At 46.7% G+C, this 20,616-nt stretch overlaps 1 protein-coding gene across 3 annotated transcripts in view; it reads left to right on the forward strand.

The window, feature by feature from the left end:
* COL7A1 (collagen type VII alpha 1 chain) overlaps window positions 1-20,616 on the forward strand; it is a 158,344-nt gene that overhangs the window by 118,000 nt on the left and 19,728 nt on the right. For all 3 annotated transcript variants that reach the window (XM_073644916.1, XM_073644915.1, XM_073644917.1), the window contains exons 88-114: window positions 50-130; window positions 593-661; window positions 897-932; window positions 2,776-2,817; window positions 2,985-3,029; window positions 4,456-4,500; window positions 4,856-4,891; window positions 4,975-5,034; window positions 5,120-5,245; window positions 5,332-5,403; window positions 5,542-5,577; window positions 6,096-6,155; window positions 6,374-6,418; window positions 6,506-6,541; window positions 13,474-13,509; window positions 13,597-13,653; window positions 13,835-13,906; window positions 17,321-17,392; window positions 17,506-17,541; window positions 17,853-17,933; window positions 18,058-18,111; window positions 18,277-18,330; window positions 19,113-19,175; window positions 19,271-19,333; window positions 19,509-19,625; window positions 19,944-20,021; window positions 20,111-20,164. In XM_073644916.1, the coding sequence (XP_073501017.1) occupies window positions 50-130; window positions 593-661; window positions 897-932; window positions 2,776-2,817; window positions 2,985-3,029; window positions 4,456-4,500; window positions 4,856-4,891; window positions 4,975-5,034; window positions 5,120-5,245; window positions 5,332-5,403; window positions 5,542-5,577; window positions 6,096-6,155; window positions 6,374-6,418; window positions 6,506-6,541; window positions 13,474-13,509; window positions 13,597-13,653; window positions 13,835-13,906; window positions 17,321-17,392; window positions 17,506-17,541; window positions 17,853-17,933; window positions 18,058-18,111; window positions 18,277-18,330; window positions 19,113-19,175; window positions 19,271-19,333; window positions 19,509-19,625; window positions 19,944-20,021; window positions 20,111-20,164 (1,626 nt within the window). The remainder of the gene's footprint in view (window positions 1-49; window positions 131-592; window positions 662-896; window positions 933-2,775; window positions 2,818-2,984; window positions 3,030-4,455; window positions 4,501-4,855; window positions 4,892-4,974; window positions 5,035-5,119; window positions 5,246-5,331; window positions 5,404-5,541; window positions 5,578-6,095; window positions 6,156-6,373; window positions 6,419-6,505; window positions 6,542-13,473; window positions 13,510-13,596; window positions 13,654-13,834; window positions 13,907-17,320; window positions 17,393-17,505; window positions 17,542-17,852; window positions 17,934-18,057; window positions 18,112-18,276; window positions 18,331-19,112; window positions 19,176-19,270; window positions 19,334-19,508; window positions 19,626-19,943; window positions 20,022-20,110; window positions 20,165-20,616) is intronic.

Below are 20,616 nucleotides of genomic sequence, written 5' to 3' on the forward strand. Positions count from 1 at the left end.
TCAGTCACATAAAGAAGTAAAAACATTGGGTTATGTATATTTTTTCTAGGGGGAAGCAGGAAAAAATGGACTACCGGGCAGAGACGGCCTACCGGGGAAAGACGGAGAACCTGGACTTCCGGGGAAGATGGTATCTATCAAGATTTTCTGTTATAAGGCTTCAATTTTTTGTTCAATGGCCACTGAAAAAACGTGTGTGAATTGACGTTGAATTAAATGGAAATTTTTTTTTCTTACTTAAATGTATGGGTTTCATAAAAAAAAAAGTTTGCACCGTTTGCCTCGAATAGTTCTTGAGCGGCATCGTCTATTGCTGGCTGCAGAATGAGTTAACTGAGAATCCATCAGTGAGCTTGTTCTGATGAGGGAGAAGAGTTTGTAACTCTTTTATATGTCCTTTTCTGAGCTTTTCACAGCTGATTTATGACCACAGATCACATCAAACTTAAATGCACAGGAAACAAAGAGCCTTTAAAAGCCTATCCACTTTCCAACCTAAGACAGTTCCTGCACATAGACAGATGCTTTAATATTGCATTTTAACATTTTATGTAATTATTTCGCTAAGTTCATTAATCTTTTTTGATGTCAGGGTGTTTCAGGTCCTTCAGGCCCCGCAGGATCCAAAGGAGAACCAGGAGAAGCTGGCACTCCCGGGGAAGTGAGTAGTGACTTTTAGCTTCTTTGTATAATTAGATTTAACCCTTTAGACTGTTGTACATTTATATTGTAATGTAGGATTGGCACACTGGCGATGGCCTTACAGATTCCCATAGATAGAATGAATTATGTTTTTTACATCCCCATAGATAGCAAGAGGTTTGCAGAAAACGTGTTGATTTTTCATGCAGCCATATAATCATATAATGAATTATACCCATCTGATCTGTTTTCAGTTTGTGGCTGGTGCTCCAGGGCCAAAAGGAGAGAAGGTAAATATGGCTTACCAGCTGCCGGGGAACTACTATTCACAGAATGCCCAGAAAGCCTATACTTAATATATATTGCAATATTGCAATGTATTGGATTTTGATTTTTTTTTATTACAATGTATTGGATTTTGATGCCTTTGCAACACAGTTTGCATCGGAAATATTCCTTCTTATGCGCACAATGGAGTAACATTTCCTGTAGAGTCATCTCATTATCAGTAAGGGTGGGGTAAGCAGCGTCATATGATTGTAATTAGAGGGCAGGGTCATTAGAGTCATCTATTCATTAATAGAGGGCAGGGACAGTAGAGTCATCTTATTGTCAATAGAGGGGAGGGTCAGTAGACTCATCTCATTGTAAATAGAGGGCAGGATCAGTAAAGTCATCTCATTGTCAATAGAGGGCAGGGTCAGTAGATTAATCTCATTGTCAAAAGACGGCAGTCAGTAGAGTCATCTCATTGTCAATAGAGGGCAGGGTCAGTAGAGTCATCTTATTGTCAATAGAGGGCACGGTCAGTAGAGTCATCTCATCATCAAAAGAGGGCAGGGACAGTAGAGTCATCTCTTCAATAGAGGGCAGGGACAGTAGAGTCATCTCATCAATAGAGGGCAGGGACAGTAGAGTCATCTCATCGTCAATAGAGGGCAGGGTCAGTAGAGTCATCTCATTGTCAATAGAGGGCAGGGTCAGTAGAGTCATCTCATTGTCAATAACAGGGCAGGGTCAGTAGCGTCATTTCACTGTGAATAACAGGGCAGGGTCAGTAGAGTCATCTCACTGCGAATAGAGGGCAGGGTCAGTAGAGTCATCTCATTGTCAATAGAGGGCAGGGTCAGTAGAGTCATCTCATTGTCAATAGTGGGCAGGGTCAGTAGAGTCATCTCATCATCAATAGAGGGCAGGGACAGTAGAGTCATCTCATCATCAATAGAGGACAGGGACAGTAGAGTCAGCTCATCAATAGAGGCTGGGTCAGTAGAGTCATCTCATCATCAATATAGGCCAGGGTCAGTAGAGTCATCTGATTGTCAATAGAGGTCAGGGACAGTAGAGTTATCTCATTGTCAATAGAGTGCAGGGTCAGTAGAGTCATATCACTGCCAATAGAGGGCAGGGTCAGTAGAGTCATCTCATTGTAAATAGTGGGCATGGTCAGTAGAGTCATCTCATCATCATCAATAGAGGGCAGGGACAGTAGAGTTATCTCATCATCAATAGACAACAGGGACAGTAGAGTCAGCTCATCATCAATAGAGGCTGGGTCAGTAGAGTCATCTCATCATCAATATAGGCCAGGGTCAGTAGAGTCATCTCATTGTCAATAGAGGTCAGGGACAGTAGAGTTATCTCATTGTCAATAAAGGGCAGGGTCAATAGAGTCATCTCATTGCCAATAGAGGGCAGGGTCAGTAGAGTCTAATTATCAATAGAGGGTCAGATTGTCAGAGTTCCCTCATTATTAATATTAAAGGCGGGATAAACCAGGTAATCTCATTATCCTTTCTGGGTATTGCCACTAGTCACCTCAATATTATTATTAGATGGTAGACAGAAGAGTCATACCATTATCATTAAGGGCAGGGTCAGCAGGGTTATCTCCTTATCGTTAGAGGCCAGAGGATCTATGATACAGTGACAACTATCAGAGACCATCCAAAATTGCAATTCCAAGTCTTCTTAAAGAAGATGGCAGGTATGCTAAATACATGGTGAATTTCACAGCAATTGTGAAGAGGTGGTCTTTTACAAAATTTGCACTATACATGAAACATTCTCCCATCTCTCATAGTAGTATATGCTTTCTCTGTATTAGTCACGTCATGTTTAATGTTTTACTAGGGCGCTCCCGCTGACCAAGGCAAAGAAACCCCGGGTGAACCGGTAGGTCATCTATCCATCCATCCATCCATCCATCCATCTATTTATCTATCGCACAATTGTTTCCTGTTCCTTACCACAATTATGTTATGGTTATTCCTTACATCAAAGTCACGTAGCTGTGCCTGCCCAGTTATTACAGTGATGTAATATCTTGTGTTGTGTTTCAGGGTCAGAAAGGAGACAGGGGCTTACCAGGTTCAAGAGGAGAGAGGGTAAGTATTGTGAGAAAACCAATATTTCCAAATGCAACTTTGTATTTTATTTTTATGGGGAAAGTAGCATTGTCCTCACTTTCCAGCAGTCTGTAGTTCGTCTTCCCCTTTCTTTAGAAACATTCTCAGTCTCCAAAAAATCTATCTAGAGTAATAAGTACATAGAAGACAAAAATGATGGGGTGCAGCTGCAGCCTCTCTTTGTCTTTGAGACTGCATGCTGTGAGAGGGGAGGAGGTGGAGGAAGTGCAGAAGCATCAGATTGGCTTAGAGTTCTGAGGTCAACACAGATTGACTTCGAGTTTTGAGGTCAACACGGATTGGCTTAGAGTTCTGAGATCAACACGGATTGACTTCGAGTTTTGAGGTCAACACGGATTGGCTTAGAGTTCTGAGGTCAACACGGATTGGCTTAGAGTTCTGAGGTCAACACGGATTGGCTCAGAGTTTTGAGGACAGCAAAGATTGGCTTAGAGTTCTGAGGTCAACACGGATTGGCTTAGAGCTCTGAGGTCAACACAGATTGACTTCGAGTTTTGAGGTCAACACGGATTGGCTTAGAGTTCTGAGGTCAACACGGATTGGCTTAGAGTTCTGAGGTCAACATGGATTGGCTCAGAGTTTTGAGGACAGCAAAGATTGGCTTAGAGTTCTGAGGTCAACACGGATTGGCTTAGAGCTCTGAGGTCAACACAGATTGACTTCGAGTTTTGAGGTCAACACGGATTGGCTCAGAGTTTTGAGGACAGCAAAGATTGGCTTAGAGTTCTGAGGTCAACACGGATTGGCTTAGAGCTCTGAGGTCAACACAGATTGACTTCGAGTTTTGAGGTCAACACGGATTGGCTTAGAGTTCTGAGGTCAACACGGATTGGCTCAGAGTTTTGAGGACAACACGGATTGGCTAAGAGTTCTGAGGTAAACACGGATTGGCTTAGAGCTCTGAGGTCAACACGGATTGACTTCAAGTTTTGAGGTCAACACGGATTGGCTTAGAGTTCTGAGGTCAACACGGATTGGCTCAGAGTTTTGAGGACAGCAAAGATTGGCTTAGAGTTCTGAGGTCAACACGGATTGGCTAAGAGTTCTGAGGTCAACACTGATTGGCTCAGAGTTCTTCTGAGATCAACACGGATTGGCTAAGAGTTCTGAGATCAACACGGATTGGTTTAGAGTTCTGAGGTCAACACGGATTGGCTTAGAGTTTTGAGGACAACACGGATTGGCTTAGCGTTGTGAGCACTAGCATCACACTAGGAGCGGTGCATTTTCTGGATGCACACCATGTCATATGCATCTACTGCTATTTTTAGAAATATTAGAATTTTATTTTACATTTATTAAAGAAGTTGAAGAATTCCCAAAATCTACAGCAAGCCTAACTTTTTTAGAACCTGCAAATGATATTTCTTACTTTTATCACTAGGGGGAACCAGGGAAAAAGGGAGAGACTGGAGACCCCGGAGAAGATGTAAGTGACCTCTGCACAACCTGCTCTGAAAACACCACTGTTATTTTGTTATTGCTCCTGTATCACCCATTACATCACATTATTGCCGTTTTCGGTACGCAGCAGTAGCATTTGGTACCTTGCGGTGCTTATTTACATCTATAAATGAGTTGCAGTACCAGACACAACCATGGACAGTAGTGGCGCTGTTTCTGGAAGAAAGCAGTTACGTTTTTCTAATTTTGTAAACCCTTGTATGCAGCATTTTTTGCAAATATTTGACCATTTATTGAATGGGGAAAAATATTGGGCAATTGTAAAAAAAAAAATTAAACTTCCTAATCCCATAAAGTGATCGGATGTCTTCTATTTGCAGGGCTCCAAGGGACCTTCTGGACCTAAGGGAGATAAGGTAAGTCATAAAAATATGGTTTCTCCTGGAACCACAAATCTTAGACAGACATGGACATTTCTTATTAACCTGTACATTTCCAGGGAGAAGTTGGCGCTGGCTCCCCTGGGCCTGCAGGGCAGAAAGGACCACCCGGCTTGAAGGTAAATCCCAGATAATAGGTCGCTCTGGTGTCCCTAATACATACTTTTACATCAAATTTTGAGTAATTTGACTTTTTTTTGTTAGGGTGATCTCGGGTTGCCTGGTCCTCCAGGTCCACCAGGTCTGCAGGGAATTGCTGGGACTCCGGGTCAGCCAGGTCAGAGAGGAGAACCCGGGCAGTCTGGGCCTTCTGGTGCTCCTGGTGAGAGGGTGAGTACTACTAAAACAGACATCCAAATAGTATATCGTTCACTGATTTTGCTTTTTAGTTCATTTTATTACCAACTTTTATTTAGGGTCTGATCGGTTTTCCTGGAAGAGAAGGGAATTCAGGAACACAGGGACCACCCGGGGCAGCTGGGCCGTCGGTAGGGACCTTATCTCGTCTTTTTCATCTGTTATACACAGTATTTTGGGCTTTTTCTAACTCCCACGTCTTGAAAATTTACTATATTTAGTAGGTATATATTGTATGTCAATGTATTAATATCATAATTTCATTACAGGGACCTCCGGGACCTCCAGGAGGAAAGGGGGACAAGGTAGGGTTAAAGTATATACAGTGATATTTCTTTAAACCAACATTTTATGATCGGTGGGGGTCCGACCTCTGGGACCCCACCAGTCCTGTTTCCTCCCAGTTCCTCTGCGCAGTGGGTAGCAGAGGTGCCGCTGCACAGGAAAACTGTGAAGGAGCTTCTGCCATGAACCAGCACTTAGTCTCCCTCATTTTCAGGATTATTTCAGATCCGAGAGGTTGAACCCACACCGATCATAAAGTGATGGGACGTGAGATAGGAATATCCCTTTAAGCAGTGAAATCAGTTGTCAGAGCTCTTATTTCTGGATTGATTGTCACTCATTTTATTTGCCATAGTACAACATCTTTAAGAATTAAAGGTGCACTCCGGCAACACTGAGCCGCCTGCACCAGGAACAACACAATGTATCAGTGTTGTTTGGAGTGTTCCTTTAAATGAATAAAACACTGCCCCCCAGTGGACAAATTTATCATCAAGCTGAGTGAAAAAAGTGCTGAATTATCCTTATTTTTTTCCAGGGTGATCCAGGAATTGGTCAATTGGGTCCTAGAGGAGAGAGAGGAGATCCAGGTCCACGGGTAGGAGTCTTATGTGCTATGTATGACAATGTCCACGATCTGGTAATGCCGCCTCTACTCCCCTCCGCTGCACAGTTCTCGGACACCTAATGTGTATCAGTGATACAATGTATCAGTTTTGTCCAGTCATTATCATTAGTATATAGTGGGATTCAGGAGAACCCGCGTCCCCTTATCCAAAGTCCTTCCATAAAGACTGACATGTTCAATTCCTACAGGGAGAAGATGGCCGTCCAGGATTAGAGGGAGACCGCGGCCCCCCGGTAAGTAATACTCCACTGATCATGTATGTACAATGGCCAATAACTTAGTGCACATTCTGATTTATATTTCTTGTTTTTTTCCCCCAGGGTCTTCCAGGAAACAGAGGAGAGCGGGGAGACAAGGTAAGAAGTGCAGCAAATATCTTGTGGTCGTATCATACTAAGACCGGCCCCCCACAGACACACTGATTGATTATTAATAAGAACTGTGCAATACTAAACTTCACCTGTAGGGGCGCTGCAGATAAATTGAACACTTGTTGACAGGTTTCAGCTGATTGCTGAAGGATTCTCTTATGATGAGTACAATACCTGGTGACCCTTATAACAGGAAGGGATTGTACCAAAGGGACTACTACCCCTTTAAGGAGAATGTGTTATCAGAATAACACCCATTGTGTGAATCCAGTTTTTATATTAAACATATTTTTTTTAAGAATTTTTTCATTTTTAATTTTCCATGCCACAAAAAAAAATTCAAGAAATCTTGCAGTTTTCACTCTGAGCCTCAAAATTGTCTGACACTTCCTGTTCTGCAAAGATCACTTCTCAGCAGTAGCCGTAATGAAGTTATCATCACAGGCAGGATTATAATGGAAGTAACACATGTATACAGTATAGATAACAAAGCATCCACCATCCACAATAGGTGATGTCACAGCTCACCTCCTCCCCCTCCTGTACAATGACTGATAACACCTCTAAATACACTAGATAACCCAGGATCCACCACTCACAATAGGTGATGTTGACTCGCCCCCTGGGCCGTGGGGCACCCGGATCCGGGCGTTAGTGCGATGATGGGGGTAGTAGTGGCAACCCGATCCCGTGGCTCAGGGTGGTCAGACCAAATGGCAGTCTATTTGTTGTAATTAAATGTCCGACTACGCCACCCGTGGATTGCGGTCAGGGATGACTGCCGCTGCGAGGCCGACCGCTGAGGCTGGTGTTGGTGTGCAGCACAGGGGTAGGATAACTCCCCACGGGAAGAGTGTAGCCTCAGGGCAGTGTAAGTGGAGGATGGGGGTGATGGTGCAGGCGCAGCAGAAAGTACACAGAGTCCAATGATGCAGTCCAGGGTCTTTTACTCACAGTTGTTATCCAAGTCACTTCCGCCGGTAATGACTGCCCAAGCCGTGCTGCGTCCACCAGGTGAGAGGCTCGGTCAACCCCCAGGCAATTCAGGAGTATGGCACAGGACTCCCTTCTATCCTTTCTCTGGCCTCTCGTGCCCCACCAGTGACCAAACTTCTGTCCAGCTGCCGCGGATCTCTGCGAGCAAGCGTTGGCCCCCGCTTCCCGCTATCCTATATGGCGCCTTCCTAGCAGGTTTAGCAGGGGGTCGCACCAATAGATGATCACGACCTCCGGTCTTTGGCTGAGGGATAATTTACCTCCACCAACTTGGGATCCGGTACCCTTATTCTGCCTGACCCTTCACCCGTTATCACGTGGGTTCTTAGGGTCCCTTCTGCCTTCTTGTTTCTGAGCCCTTCTACTTCTCTGTCTCTTCTCCTTCTTTCCTGTTCCTTCTCCTCTCCTCCACTCTGACCCCGGCCTCTTCTCTAGGCCTGCCTTCTGAGCAGAGCTCCTACAGAGCCTCTGCTCCCTGTCACTTCTCCACTGAACGGAACCCTGAACTAAGATGGCTCCCACCTTTTATACCTCCCTCTTTGTGTCTGAGCCCAGGTGACCAGCACCCAATGAGCTCCTTCCTATGCTCAGAACCCAACCCCTATCTGCTCCTACATCACTGTGTGTGTGTGTGTGTGTGTATGCAGCTAACTGAGCCCTGGTCCACACGCCATCCTTACCCGGAAGTGGAATATCACACCTCTGTTTGAGGTGCAATACCCCTGTAGCAACCGAACCCTCGGGGCGCTACATTCCCCCCTGGTAAACCACAGCACGTCCTCGGGCTGGAAAAGAGCAAAAACACAATTCAAAACATGCAAGACATGCAAAACTTTTTCAATAACTTTTTACATTTGCAAACGGCCGACATTTTCCAATTCCCTTTATGGGAAACACTTTCTCTTTGTCAACACTTTTCTTTATAAGAAATTGTTAATACTACCGGAACTCTTTTGTCATATAAAACATTCTCATTATCATGTAGCAGCATATAAAACTTTTCATATAAAACATTTTCAAGTAAAACATTTTCTTGTGCACTGGCCGCGGTGCAACTTGCAACCAGGTGTTCATTCTTCTTAAAGGTGCAAAAGTCTAGATAAGATAAACGTTGTAGTCCTTTTTATAAAACCAATAGGGGGCGCTTTAGGAAGCGCAACTATTTACAGGGACGGCCGCTCTCAGTCCTCGGCCAGGTAGGGAAGGGGATGGCTGCTCTCAGTCCTCAGCCAGGTAACTTAGGGAGGGGACAACTTTAACAGGTAACAGTCCCATAACAGTCCCAACGGGGACCACTCTCAAATTTGAAACAGTCCCATGTACCCTGTCGGGTAACTATACACAATGGTATGCTACTGTTCACTGGTAGCGATACGCTCCATACGCGCCTTGTTCCTCATAGCGGTGGTCTTCAGACCCGTCCGGGCCCTCTTGATATCCGGGTGCTGAGTAGTGCTGCTCCTCCTCCTCTACTACTCTGTGGACATGGAGAGCGTACCACCCCTTTACGCCTCGGTGTCGGGTGTAGGACACCACGTCTCCTGGATATAGATCCCGCCCTCGATGACCTTCCGGCAGGTGGCTTTCTACATCCCTCCGGGTCACGAACACATCGCTGATGGTGTTCGGGTCTCTAATGAAACCCCAGCCGTGCTTCATCTGGAACTTGACTACGGTCCCGGTGGCTCAGGGACCGCGGGCGGCTTGGGGGTCTCGCCGGGTGCGCATCTTTTGTTCGGCGCTCTGAGCCTGCAGTTGTTCCTGCCTCACACGCCGCTCCCGCTGCTCTCGTTCAAACAGCGCCACCTGTTGGCTGCAGGCCTCCCGCCTGCGGGCTGCGTCCGCCCGCGTCTCTTGAGTGAACCCGATCAGGTCCTCTCTGGTCGGGTCCCACTCATACTGGGCGTCTTCAATCGGGGACTGGGGAACTTCTACAGGCTCTGGGGCAGGTATTAGCGGCAGAAGCGGGGCTCCCGCCCCCGTGGACGGGTCTCTCCTTTGTCGAGGATTAACCCATCCAGGCGGCCAGAGAAAGGGCTGTCCATCTGGACCCGTATGTTGGGCGTACAGGTCCGCGCCCAGAGGTGGTATGGCTGGGTCAGGGCGTGCTCTCGGGCGAGACACGCCCGAGGGCCTCGGGCCTTGCGACCAGGCCTGAGGCGGGCTGCTTCCGGTCGTGCCCGGGGTCAGAGGGCACGGCGTGGGGCGGGGTTCGGCGGCGGAGCTTGCGGCTTGGGGCCTAGGCGGACGCGACGGGAGCATGGTGGCTGCGACGGCTCCCGGTGTGTCTGGCTCCGCGACCGGATCCAGGGGCAGGCTCGCGATCTCCGGACTCGGGGTAGGGACGTCCCCGTTACCTGCCTCCTCTGCTGCAGCCTCCTCTGCGGCGTCGTCCTCGGCCTCCGGTCTGCCCTCACTGTCCTCGGAGGCAAGCGCACTGCGGGATGTTGGCAGCATCTCCTGCGGCCGGGTCACGACCCGCCGGGCCATCTCCTCCTTCCACCCGGCGATGATGTCCCGCTGCGCTCGGACCATCCTCTGGTCCAGCTCCTCCAGCGCAGTCCGCATGAACTCCGGGTCCTCCTTGGGGAGCTGTGCTATCAGCTCCGTAAGGCTGCATGGGGATTCGGCCTGCAGCAGGCCTCTCGCCAGGGTGCTGGAGCTGGTTCCTCTCTCCATCTCCGGGTGTGGTCTGGTGAGACTGATCCAAACCACACCCTGCCCCTCCGTTTTCTTCTCTTTCTGCCCCTGTTGGGGGTGGTCTTGGGGCAATCTGCTGACAATCACTCTCAGGGGCCGCCCGCCCACGTTGATGGACATCTCTACTGCCGCACTCATGGTTGCTGGGGGTGGGCTCCTTCTTTGGCGCCATTCTGGGACCTGGCCCAGGTGGCCTCCTGTTGTCTTTTGGCGCGCACATTATGGCGTCTGTTCTGCTGGGGCGGGCGCCATTTTCAGTACAGTGAAACAGTCTCTTTTCAGGCGCGCAATACCCGTTTGTGGCGGGTTGGTCACGATCCTGCCTACTACGCCAAAAGCTGACTCGCCCCCTGGGCCGTGGGGCACCCGGATCCGGGCTTTAGTGCGATGATGGGGGTAGTAGTGGCAACCCGATCCCGTGGCTCAGGGTGGTCAGACCAAATGGCAGTCTATTTGTTGTAATTAAATGTCCGACTACGCCACCCGTGGATTGCGGTCAGGGATGACTGCCGCTGCGAGGCCGACCGCTGAGGCTGGTGTTGGTGTGCAGCACAGGGGTAGGATAACTCCCCACGGGAAGAGCACAACCTCAGGGCAGTGTAAGTGGAGGATGGGGGTGATGGTGCAGGCGCAGCAGAAATTACACAGAGTCCAATGATGCAGTCCAGGGTCTTTTACTCACAGTTGTTATCCAAGTCACTTCCGCCGGTAATGACTGCCCAAGCCGTGCTGCGTCCACCAGGTGAGAGGCTCGGTCAACCCCCAGGCAATTCAGGAGTATGGCACAGGACTCCCTTCTATCCTTTCTCTGGCCTCTCGTGCCCCACCAGTGACCAAACTTCTGTCCAGCTACCGCGGATCTCTGCGGGCAAGCGTTGGCCCCCGCTTCCCGCTATCCTATATGGCGCCTTCCTAGCAGGTGTAGCAGGGGGTCGCACCAATAGATGATCACGACCTCCGGTCTTTGGCTGAGGGATAATTTACCTCCACCAACTTGGGATCCGGTACCCTTATTCTGCCTGACCCTTCACCCGTTATCACGTGGGTTCTTAGGGTCCCTTCTGCCTTCTTGTTTCTGAGCCCTTCTACTTCTCTGTCTCTTCTCCTTCTTTCCTGTTCCTTCTCCTCTCCTCCACTCTGGCCCCGGCCTCTTCTCTAGGCCTGCCTTCTGAGCAGAGCTCCTACAGAGCCTCTGCTCCCTGTCACTTCTCCACTGAACGGAACCCTGAACTAAGATGGCTCCCACCTTTTATACCTCCCTCTTTGTGTCTGAGCCCAGGTGACCAGCACCCAATGAGCTCCTTCCTATGCTCAGAACCCAACCCCTATCTGCTCCTACATCACTGTGTGTGTGTGTGTGTGTGTGTGTGTGTATGCAGCTAACTGAGCCCTGGTCCATACTCCATCTTTACCCGGGAGTGGAATATCACACCTCTGGTTGAGGTGCAATACCCCTGTAGCAACCGAACCCTCGGGGCGCTACAATGTCACAGCTCACCTCCTCCTCCTGTACAATGACTGATAACACCTCTATATACAGTAGATAACACATGATACACCATTCACAATAGGTGTTGACACAGCTCACCTCCTCTCACTACTGTACAATGACTGATAACACCTCTATATACAGTAGATAGCACAGGATACACTATTCACAATAGGTGATGTCACAGCTCACCTCCTCCTCCTCCTGTACAATGACTGATAATTCCGGTATATACAGTAGATAACACAGGATCCACCATTCACAGTGGATGATGTCACAGCTCACCTCCTCCTCCTCCCGTATAATGACTGATAACACCTCTATGTACAGTAGATTACACAGGATCCACCATTCACAGTGGATGATGTCACTGCTCACTTCCTCCTCCTCCTGTACAATGACTGATAACACCTCTATATACAGTAGATATCACAGGATCCACCATACCAAATAGGTGATGCCACAGCTCACCTCCTCCTCCTCCTGTACAATGACTGATAACACCTCTATATACAGTAGATAACACAGGATCCACCATTCACAATAACTTATGTCACAGCTCACCTCCTCCTCCTGTACAATGACTGATAACACCTCTATATACAGTAGATAACACAGGATCCACCATTCATAATGGTTGATGTCACAGCTCACCTCCTCCTCCTCCTGTGCAATGACTGATAACACCTCTATATAGAGTAGATAACACAGGATCCACCATTCACAGTAGGTGATGTCACAGCCCACCTCCTCCTCCTCCTGTACAATGACTGATAACACCTCTATATAGAGTAGATAACACAGGATCCACCATTCACAATAACTTATGTCACAGCTCACCTCCTCCTCCTGTACAATGACTGATAACACCTCTATATACAGTAGATAACACAGGATCCACCATTCATAATGGTTGATGTCACAGCTCACCTCCTCCTCCTCCTGTGCAATGACTGATAACACCTCTATATAGAGTAGATAACACAGGATACACCATTTACAATAGGGGATGTCACAGCTCACCTCCTCCTCCTCCTGTACAATGACTGATAACACCTCTATATACAGTAGATAATACAGGATCCACCATTCACAATAGGGGATGTCACAGTTCACCTCCTCCTCCTGTATAATCACTGATAACACCTCTATATACAGTAGATAACACAGGATCGACCATTCACAATAAGTGATATCACAGCTCACCTCCTCCTCCTCCTGTACAATGACTGATAATACCTCTATATAGAGTAGATAACACAGGATCCACCATTCACAATAGGGGATGTCACAGCTCACCTCCTCCTCCGCCTCTACAATGACACAGCTCACCTCCTCCTCTGCCTCTACAATGAGTGATAACACCTCGATATACAGTAGATAACACAGGATCCATCATTCACAATAGGTGATATCTCTGCACAATGTCCTCCGCACAGGTCACAGAGCATGCCCACACCATTCTCCCATGGAAGTCAATGAGCCAGATGCTGTCTATTACTCTCTGTGGCTGCTGCTACCTAGGCTGGATGGCCGCCTCCACATTCATGTTCAGGAAATAAAATTAAAAAATCTCCAATACAAAAATAAATCAAATAAAACATAAAAAATAATCATCACTATGTGTTCCTAAATAAATAAAAAATATAAAAGTGATACATTCCTATGAGGTGCTAAGATGCATCTGTGCACATTATATGGACACTTGTAATCATGTTCTGTGATATTTCAGGGAGATCCAGGTCCAGGAGGAACGAAGGGAGACAAGGTAAGACTTCATCAGTATATAGAGGTGCTATGGTGCCGTTGTACCCTCCGGAGCAGCGCTCATATGTCTTCATCTTGCCCTGTCTAGGGAGAAACACTGACTATTGAAGGACCAGCGGGAACAAAAGGAAATAAAGGGGAGCCGGTAGGTCAGAGGTCCGCTCACAGGGGCAATGACCATTCAGCTATGTCCTACTTCTTCCATCCTCTTTCCTTTCCTCTTCTTCTTTCTTCATCCTCCTCTTCTTCTCCTTTCTTATTCCTCTTCTTTATTCATCTTTAATGGTCTTTCTAACATTGTAACGTATCTGCTTGTTTCCTTTCAGGGCGACCGAGGAGTTAAAGGATCTGAGGGAGAAAAAGGGGAAAAAGGAGACCAAGGAATAAGTGGAGAAAGGGTAAGAGCGAGAAGTTTTGGTATATGAGAAAATCACTGATGGTAAAAATGGAGTCACCGCTCAAACACTGATAAAAATCTGATCCAAAATACTGATGAAAATTGTTCTATAAACAAAAAAAATGGATGTCTGAATGAGGCCTAAACAGTCTCCTCTTTCATGGCTGACCTTTCCTTCAGTTGACATAACCAAGACCACTTTGGACCATATGACATAGTATGTGGAACCCTAAGTGAACAGGCCACCCAAAAAGCCAAGGTCCAAGACACCTTTCCAATATTTCAGCCTCGTTGATCCAGTTTTTATGCTTGGCCAAGACTGGCAACACTTTTTGTTGTGTCAGATCCTTGTGCAAAAAACACTACCAAAATCTAGCCTGGGGCTCAGTAAATGATTATTCTGGGGCCACTCATCTTTATATTCCAGATGTCAAATACTTGACCACATAGCCAATTATATCTTGGGGGGGAAATGTGACCCGAGCAGTTGACTCATATGCCTTTGTTCCGTTCACATAATTTTTTTCAGAACAGATCTGCTCAAAAATGCTCCTTGATATCCGTTTCAAAAACGCTTGGAAATCTTTCCAAGTGGAAACCCACTTTGCTGCTGATTGAGATTTTTTTTCCCCTTACTTGAAGAGATTTTAAAAAAACATCTGGTGGAAAAAAAACACTGCGTGCAACTTCTTTGAATCCACTCCAGACTAAGCAGTGTCATAGCAGAAGGCTGCAAAAAAAGGACTTCAGGAAAATAAAAACTCCTCCAAAAAGAAGAATTTCCTGAAGTGGTTTCTGCTTGAAAAACTTGTCATTTTGAACACCTCAAAATACTCCAGGTGACCCTTAGGATCTGTGCACAATGAGTCTTTTTACTGAGTTTTTGGAGCAGAAACTGAGTGGAAATTCCAAGTTTTTGAGGAGTTTTGAGATTTAGAGGAGGATTTGGAGAGTTTCCACTCAGTTTCTGCTCTAAAAACTCCATGTGCAAATATCCTTTGACTGTCCCAGAGATGATTTCTTTGTCATGTATGTCAAAAGATATCTTGTAAAAAAAGGGAGCAATTAGTTCACCTGTCCAGGTGAACGGCGAAATACTCCCAGTAACAGCAACAGTCCAAACGATAGCCGGCTGTCACATCTTTTTAAAAGAATTGCTTTATTGATCCAGTAGTACACTGCTCAAAAAAATAAAGGGAACACTTAAACAACAGAATATAACTCCAAGTAAATCAAAGTTCTGTGAAATCAAACTGTCCACTTAGGAAGCAACACTGATCGACAATCAATTTCACATGCTGTTGTGCAAATGGAATAGACAATAGATGGAAATTATTGGCAATTATCAAGACACCCTCAATAAAGGAGTGGTTCTGCAGGTGGGGACCACAGACCACATCTCAGTACCAATGCTTTCTGACTGATGTTTTGGTCACTTTTGAATGTTGGTTGTGCTTTCACACTCGTGGTAGCATGAGACGGACTCTACAACCCACAGAAGTTGCTCAGGTAGTGCAGCTCATCCAGGATGGCACATCAATGCGAGCTGTGGCAAGAAGGCTTGCTGTGTCTGTCAGCGTAGTGTCCAGAGGCTGGAGGCGCTACCAGGAGACAGGCCAGTACACCAGAAGACGTGGAGGGGGCCGTAGGAGGGCAACAACCCAGCAGCAGGACCGCTACCTCCGCCTTTGTGCAAGGAGGAACAGGAGGAGCACTGCCAGAGCCCTGCAAAATGACCTCCAGCAGGCCACAAATGTGCATGTGTCTGCACAAATGGTTAGAAACTGACTCCATGAGGGTGATATGAAGGCCCGACGTCCACAGATGGGGGTTGTGCTCACAGCCCAACACCGTGCAGGACGCTTGGCATTTGCCACAGAACACCAGGATTGGCAAAGTCTCCACTGGCGCCCTGTGCTCTTCACAGATGAAAGCAGGTTCACACTGAGCACATGTGACAGACGTGACAGAGTCTGGAGACGCCGTGGAGAGCGATCTGCTGCCTGCAACATCCTTCAGCATGACCGGTTTGGCAGTGGGTCAATAATGGTGTGGGGTGGCATTTCTTTGGAGGGCCGCACAGCCCTCCATGTGCTCGCCAGAGGTAGCCTGACTGCCATTAGGTACCGAGGTGAGATCCTCAGACCCCTTGTGAGACCATATGCTGGTGCGGTTGGCCCTGGGTTCCTCCTAACGCAGGACAATGCCAGACCTCATGTGGCTGGAGGGTGTCAGCAGTTCCTGCAAGATGAAGGCATTGAAGCTATGGACTGGCCCGCCCGTTCCCCAGACCTGAATCCGATTGAGCACATCTGGGACATCATGTCTCGCTCCATCCACCAACGTCACGTTGCACCACAGACTGTCCAGGAGTTGGCGGATGCTTTAGTCCAGGTCTGGGAGGAGATCCCACAGGAGACCATCCGCAACCTCATCAGGAGCATGCCCAGGCGTTGTAGGGAGGTCATACAGGCACGTGGAGGCCACACACAATACTGAGCCTCATCAGGAGCATGCCCAGGCGTTGTAGGGAGGTCATAGAGGCATGTGGAGGCCACACACAATACTGAGCCTCATTTTGACTTGTTTTAAGGACATTACATCAAAGTTGGATCAGCCTGTAGTGTGTTTTTCCACTTTAATTTTGGGGGTGACTCCAAATCCAGGCCTCCATTGGTTAATAAATGTGATTTCCATTGATGATTTTTGTGTGATTTTGTTGTCAGCACATTCAACTTTGTACAGAACAAAGTATTCAATGAGAATATTTCATTCATTCAGATCTAGGATGTGTTATTTGAGTGTTCCCTTTATTTTTTTGAGCAGTGTATAAAAGGCACAAAAAATGGTTGAACACAACAGCACAAAAATTAAAAAGGCAGCAAAGAAATATCCGCTGCGCTCCCGGGCAACATGTTTCAGACCTACATAGTCCTTTGTCAAGTCAAGACCATGCAGGTCTGAAACATGTTGCCTGGGACCGCAGCGGATATTTCTTTGCTGCCTTTTTAATTTTTGTGCTGTTGTGTTCAACCATTTTTTGTGCCTTTTATACCACTGGACCAATAAAGCAATTCTTTTAAGATGTGAGTGCTGGCTATCATTTAGACTGTTACAAGATATCTTGTCTGAGAAATGAGAGACAGCACACAGATGGTGGATGTCATCCGTGTGCGGTCTGTGATTTTCGCGGACCCATAGACTTTTGAGTGACTCAGATGATAAAGGAACACGTCTCTGTGATATTTTTGTGGATATTCGGTCCGAAAGAAAACATGGACATGTGAACATAGACTATAATGGGAACGTGTTGTAACTTTGAAAGAGATTCACGTGACTCACGGACGTCTGAACGAGCCTTTAGTGTGATGTGTAGAGCTCAGTAGTAAATGAGTTATCCAACTTTTCTCAACAGGGAACCAAAGGAGAACCTGGAGACAAAGGGGCAACTGGTTTTTTAGGACCTCGTGGACCTGGTGGACAAAAGGTAATTTTAGTTATATGATATTAAAGGGAACCTGTCATGTAAAAATTAAAGTCCTGTAAACTCCTTTAACTTACATATGGCAGCATAATTGTAAATCAACATTAATCTTCCAGGGAGAAACAGGAGCGCCAGGGGAAGCAGGAGTGGCGGTAAGTATCTCCGATTTGCTTCAGCTTGGGTATCGCAGCTGTTTAGAAACATGGTGGTTCAGTAATCAGAACTGTGTCCGGAGTTCTTCTGGATCCAGCCCCCGTCCCCAATGCCTCCGCATCTACAGACTAGATGGCCGGGCAGTGGTTCCCCCGTCCTTTTCACCGGCCTTCTGGGCAACATTGTCTTTTTTTGGTTGATCCTGCTGATGTGCCCATTAGAAGGACGGTATTAAAGACTACGTGTATGGCATTAAACATTCAGGCTTACAGTCACATACTTTATATTTTGCAATGATTTTATTCCATAGGGCGTCCCAGGGAAAGACGCTCTGCCTGGATCACGTGGAGAGAAAGGAGATCCAGGTCTGAATGGGTTAAGAGGACCAAAGGTAAGAAACCTATAGTTACCGCCATATTGTCACAAATTCCTAAAAACATAAATGGCCAATAAACAATTCACGCATCTTGCAGAAAGTAATAACTATATCCGTTGCTCATATTTTTGGGTTTCAGGGGGATCGTGGCACAAAGGGTCTTTGCGGCCAGGATGGAGAGAAGGGAGATAAGGTATTAGTTGCTGCTGATATTGTTTTGCATTGTGCATAGTTGTGTTACTCTGAGAACATGAATAGATGGAGAAAGTGTTAAATTTGGGGTGATTTATAACACCTGGGCAATTGGGGTAGCTTGCATGCAGCTCTGCTGATCAGTACTAAATGCTGCTCGTTGTAGGGTGACACCGGCTTACCTGGACGCCATGGTCTTCCTGGAAGGAAGGGAGATACGGTAAGTGTTTTGCCATTTACTTTGGGCCCGTGTTTAAGGAGGTTCCTCCGCCACATGAGGGTCTTCACTGGCGTGCACCCAGCTTTTGCCCAAAATAAAGACTGCAGAGGAAAGAGCTCTGCTCCACTCGGTCCAAGATCTAACTGGAAACATGGCATACACATATATAGTCATTAGTTCTAATCAGAAAAATCTGCATTTCAGCCTCAAGAGACCATGAAATGTAACCACCTTACCTCCCCATTAAAGGGGTATTGATAAGGTATCTAGCACCTATCCACCTGCTCGGTGGAGTCCATGAAGCACAGCGCTCTGCTGTTTCCATCATGGACTTTGTATGGGGCTTGACTGACATTTTCTTGGGAGGGGTAGATAAAGGGTTCCATGTTTTATAGATTGTGGGGTCCCAACAGTTGTACCTCCATTAACTAAGCACTTATCACTTATCCAGGATAGAATACCCCTTTAGCCTTTCTGTTCCACTCCTTTAAACCCCTCCTTACTTCCCAGCTATTTCCCAACTCTCCCATATACAGGAGCGCGCCCGCATTTTCTATGAGAAAGCAGCTGCCAGGGAGAACACCCTACTGTGACACCCCTGCTCCCTCCCCTACAGACCCCCATGCACAAGTAATAGTAAGCGCTTACACCATGTTTTCCCCAAGGATCCCCTTAGTCTTGATCCTCCATTGCCGAGCGCTGGTCTATTCATTACCATAACCGCTGAAATCCCTGATAATTACTGAAGACATGATATGTATGAAGAATTCTTCTAATTCCAGGGAGAAGCCGGGATCCCCGGACAGCCCGGCCTGCCTGGAAAAGAAGGACTTGTTGGCAGCAAGGTAACGCATGGCCTAGTGATTGCCGTCACAGACTACTCTCTTCTGTTCTTGCTTTTCTCTTAATGTCTTGTTTTTTTCTCATGGATCCTCTGTAGGGCGATCGTGGGATAGAAGGCTTACAGGGCGCTAAAGGAGATCAGGGAGAAAAAGGAGATAGGGTGAGTAGTGTTGCCCCATAGGGTATAAGGAAAACTTTGGGTCGCAGAGACCAAGATGGGGAAACTTTCAGTTCAGCTGAACTCTAGAGGAAGGAAGATGAGGAGGCGAAACACCGAAGAACATTTGTGCTGGTGAAACCTACTGACCAGACCATCTTCATTTATGCTTTGCCAGGGCCCTGTTGGTATTATTGGTCCAGCTGGACTCAGAGGTGTTGATGGAAATCCTGGGCCTGCTGGCACCCCTGGTCCTCCTGGTACAAAAGGTCCTGAAGGTCTTCAAGGGCAGAAGGTAGGAAAATTGACAAATGGGGTAAACTTTCAGTGTTTATCTGCACATACATGGGGCCTTGTGATCAGTTCGGGGCTATTTTTTGGCCAGATAGTCCCGGCCTATGTCCATTGTTCCTACATCCATGGAAAAATTAGAGAAAGACACAACCCGGGTGTCAGACAGAACTAATCAGCTCCAGGCTGGACTGGCACCGTGCTGAAAACGGAGGAAAGGGTAGATTGCCCGAAGTCCCGGCAGCACAGTCCTCATACCGAGCGGTGATAATAATCGGGTTATTCTACAAATGTGACTTACTAGTAAATCTGATATTTATAGGGCGAGAGGGGCCCTTCTGGAGAGGCAATTACAGGGCCACGAGGAATCCCAGGTGTGCCAGGAGAACGAGGCGACCCGGTAAGATTGTATTGTAAGATGGAAAGTCCACGATGAACCCGCGGGGCTGAGAAATGTGATCATGTAATGGATCTAATCTCCACATCCAGGGAAACATGGGGCCGGATGGAACGAAAGGAGACAAAGGTTCCCCAGGAATGACTGTAAGATACGGGGCCTCCCCTGTCATCACCTATTATCTATCTATCTATCCCTCTATCTATCTATCTATCTATCTATTATCTATCTATCTATCTATTATCTATCATCTATCTATCTATCTATCTATCCCTCTATCTATCTATCTATCTATCCCTCTATCTATCTATCTATCTATCTATCTATCTATCTATCTATCTATCTATTATCTATCTATCTATCTATTATCTATCATCTATCTATCTATCTATCTATCTATCCCTCTATCTATCTATCTATCTATCCCTCTATCTATCTATCTATCTATCTATCTATTATCTATCATCTATCTATCTATCTATCTATCTATCCCTCTATCTATCTATTATCTATCATCTATTATCTATCTATCTATCTATCTATCCCTCTATCTATCTATCTATCTATCCCTCTATCTATCTATTATCTATCTATCCCT

This window comes from Phyllobates terribilis, unplaced genomic scaffold (genome assembly GCF_046119375.1).
Source record: "Phyllobates terribilis strain yellow unplaced genomic scaffold, ASM4611937v1 Scaffold_8__6_contigs__length_399053987, whole genome shotgun sequence".
Lineage (NCBI taxonomy): Eukaryota > Metazoa > Chordata > Amphibia > Anura > Dendrobatidae > Phyllobates > Phyllobates terribilis.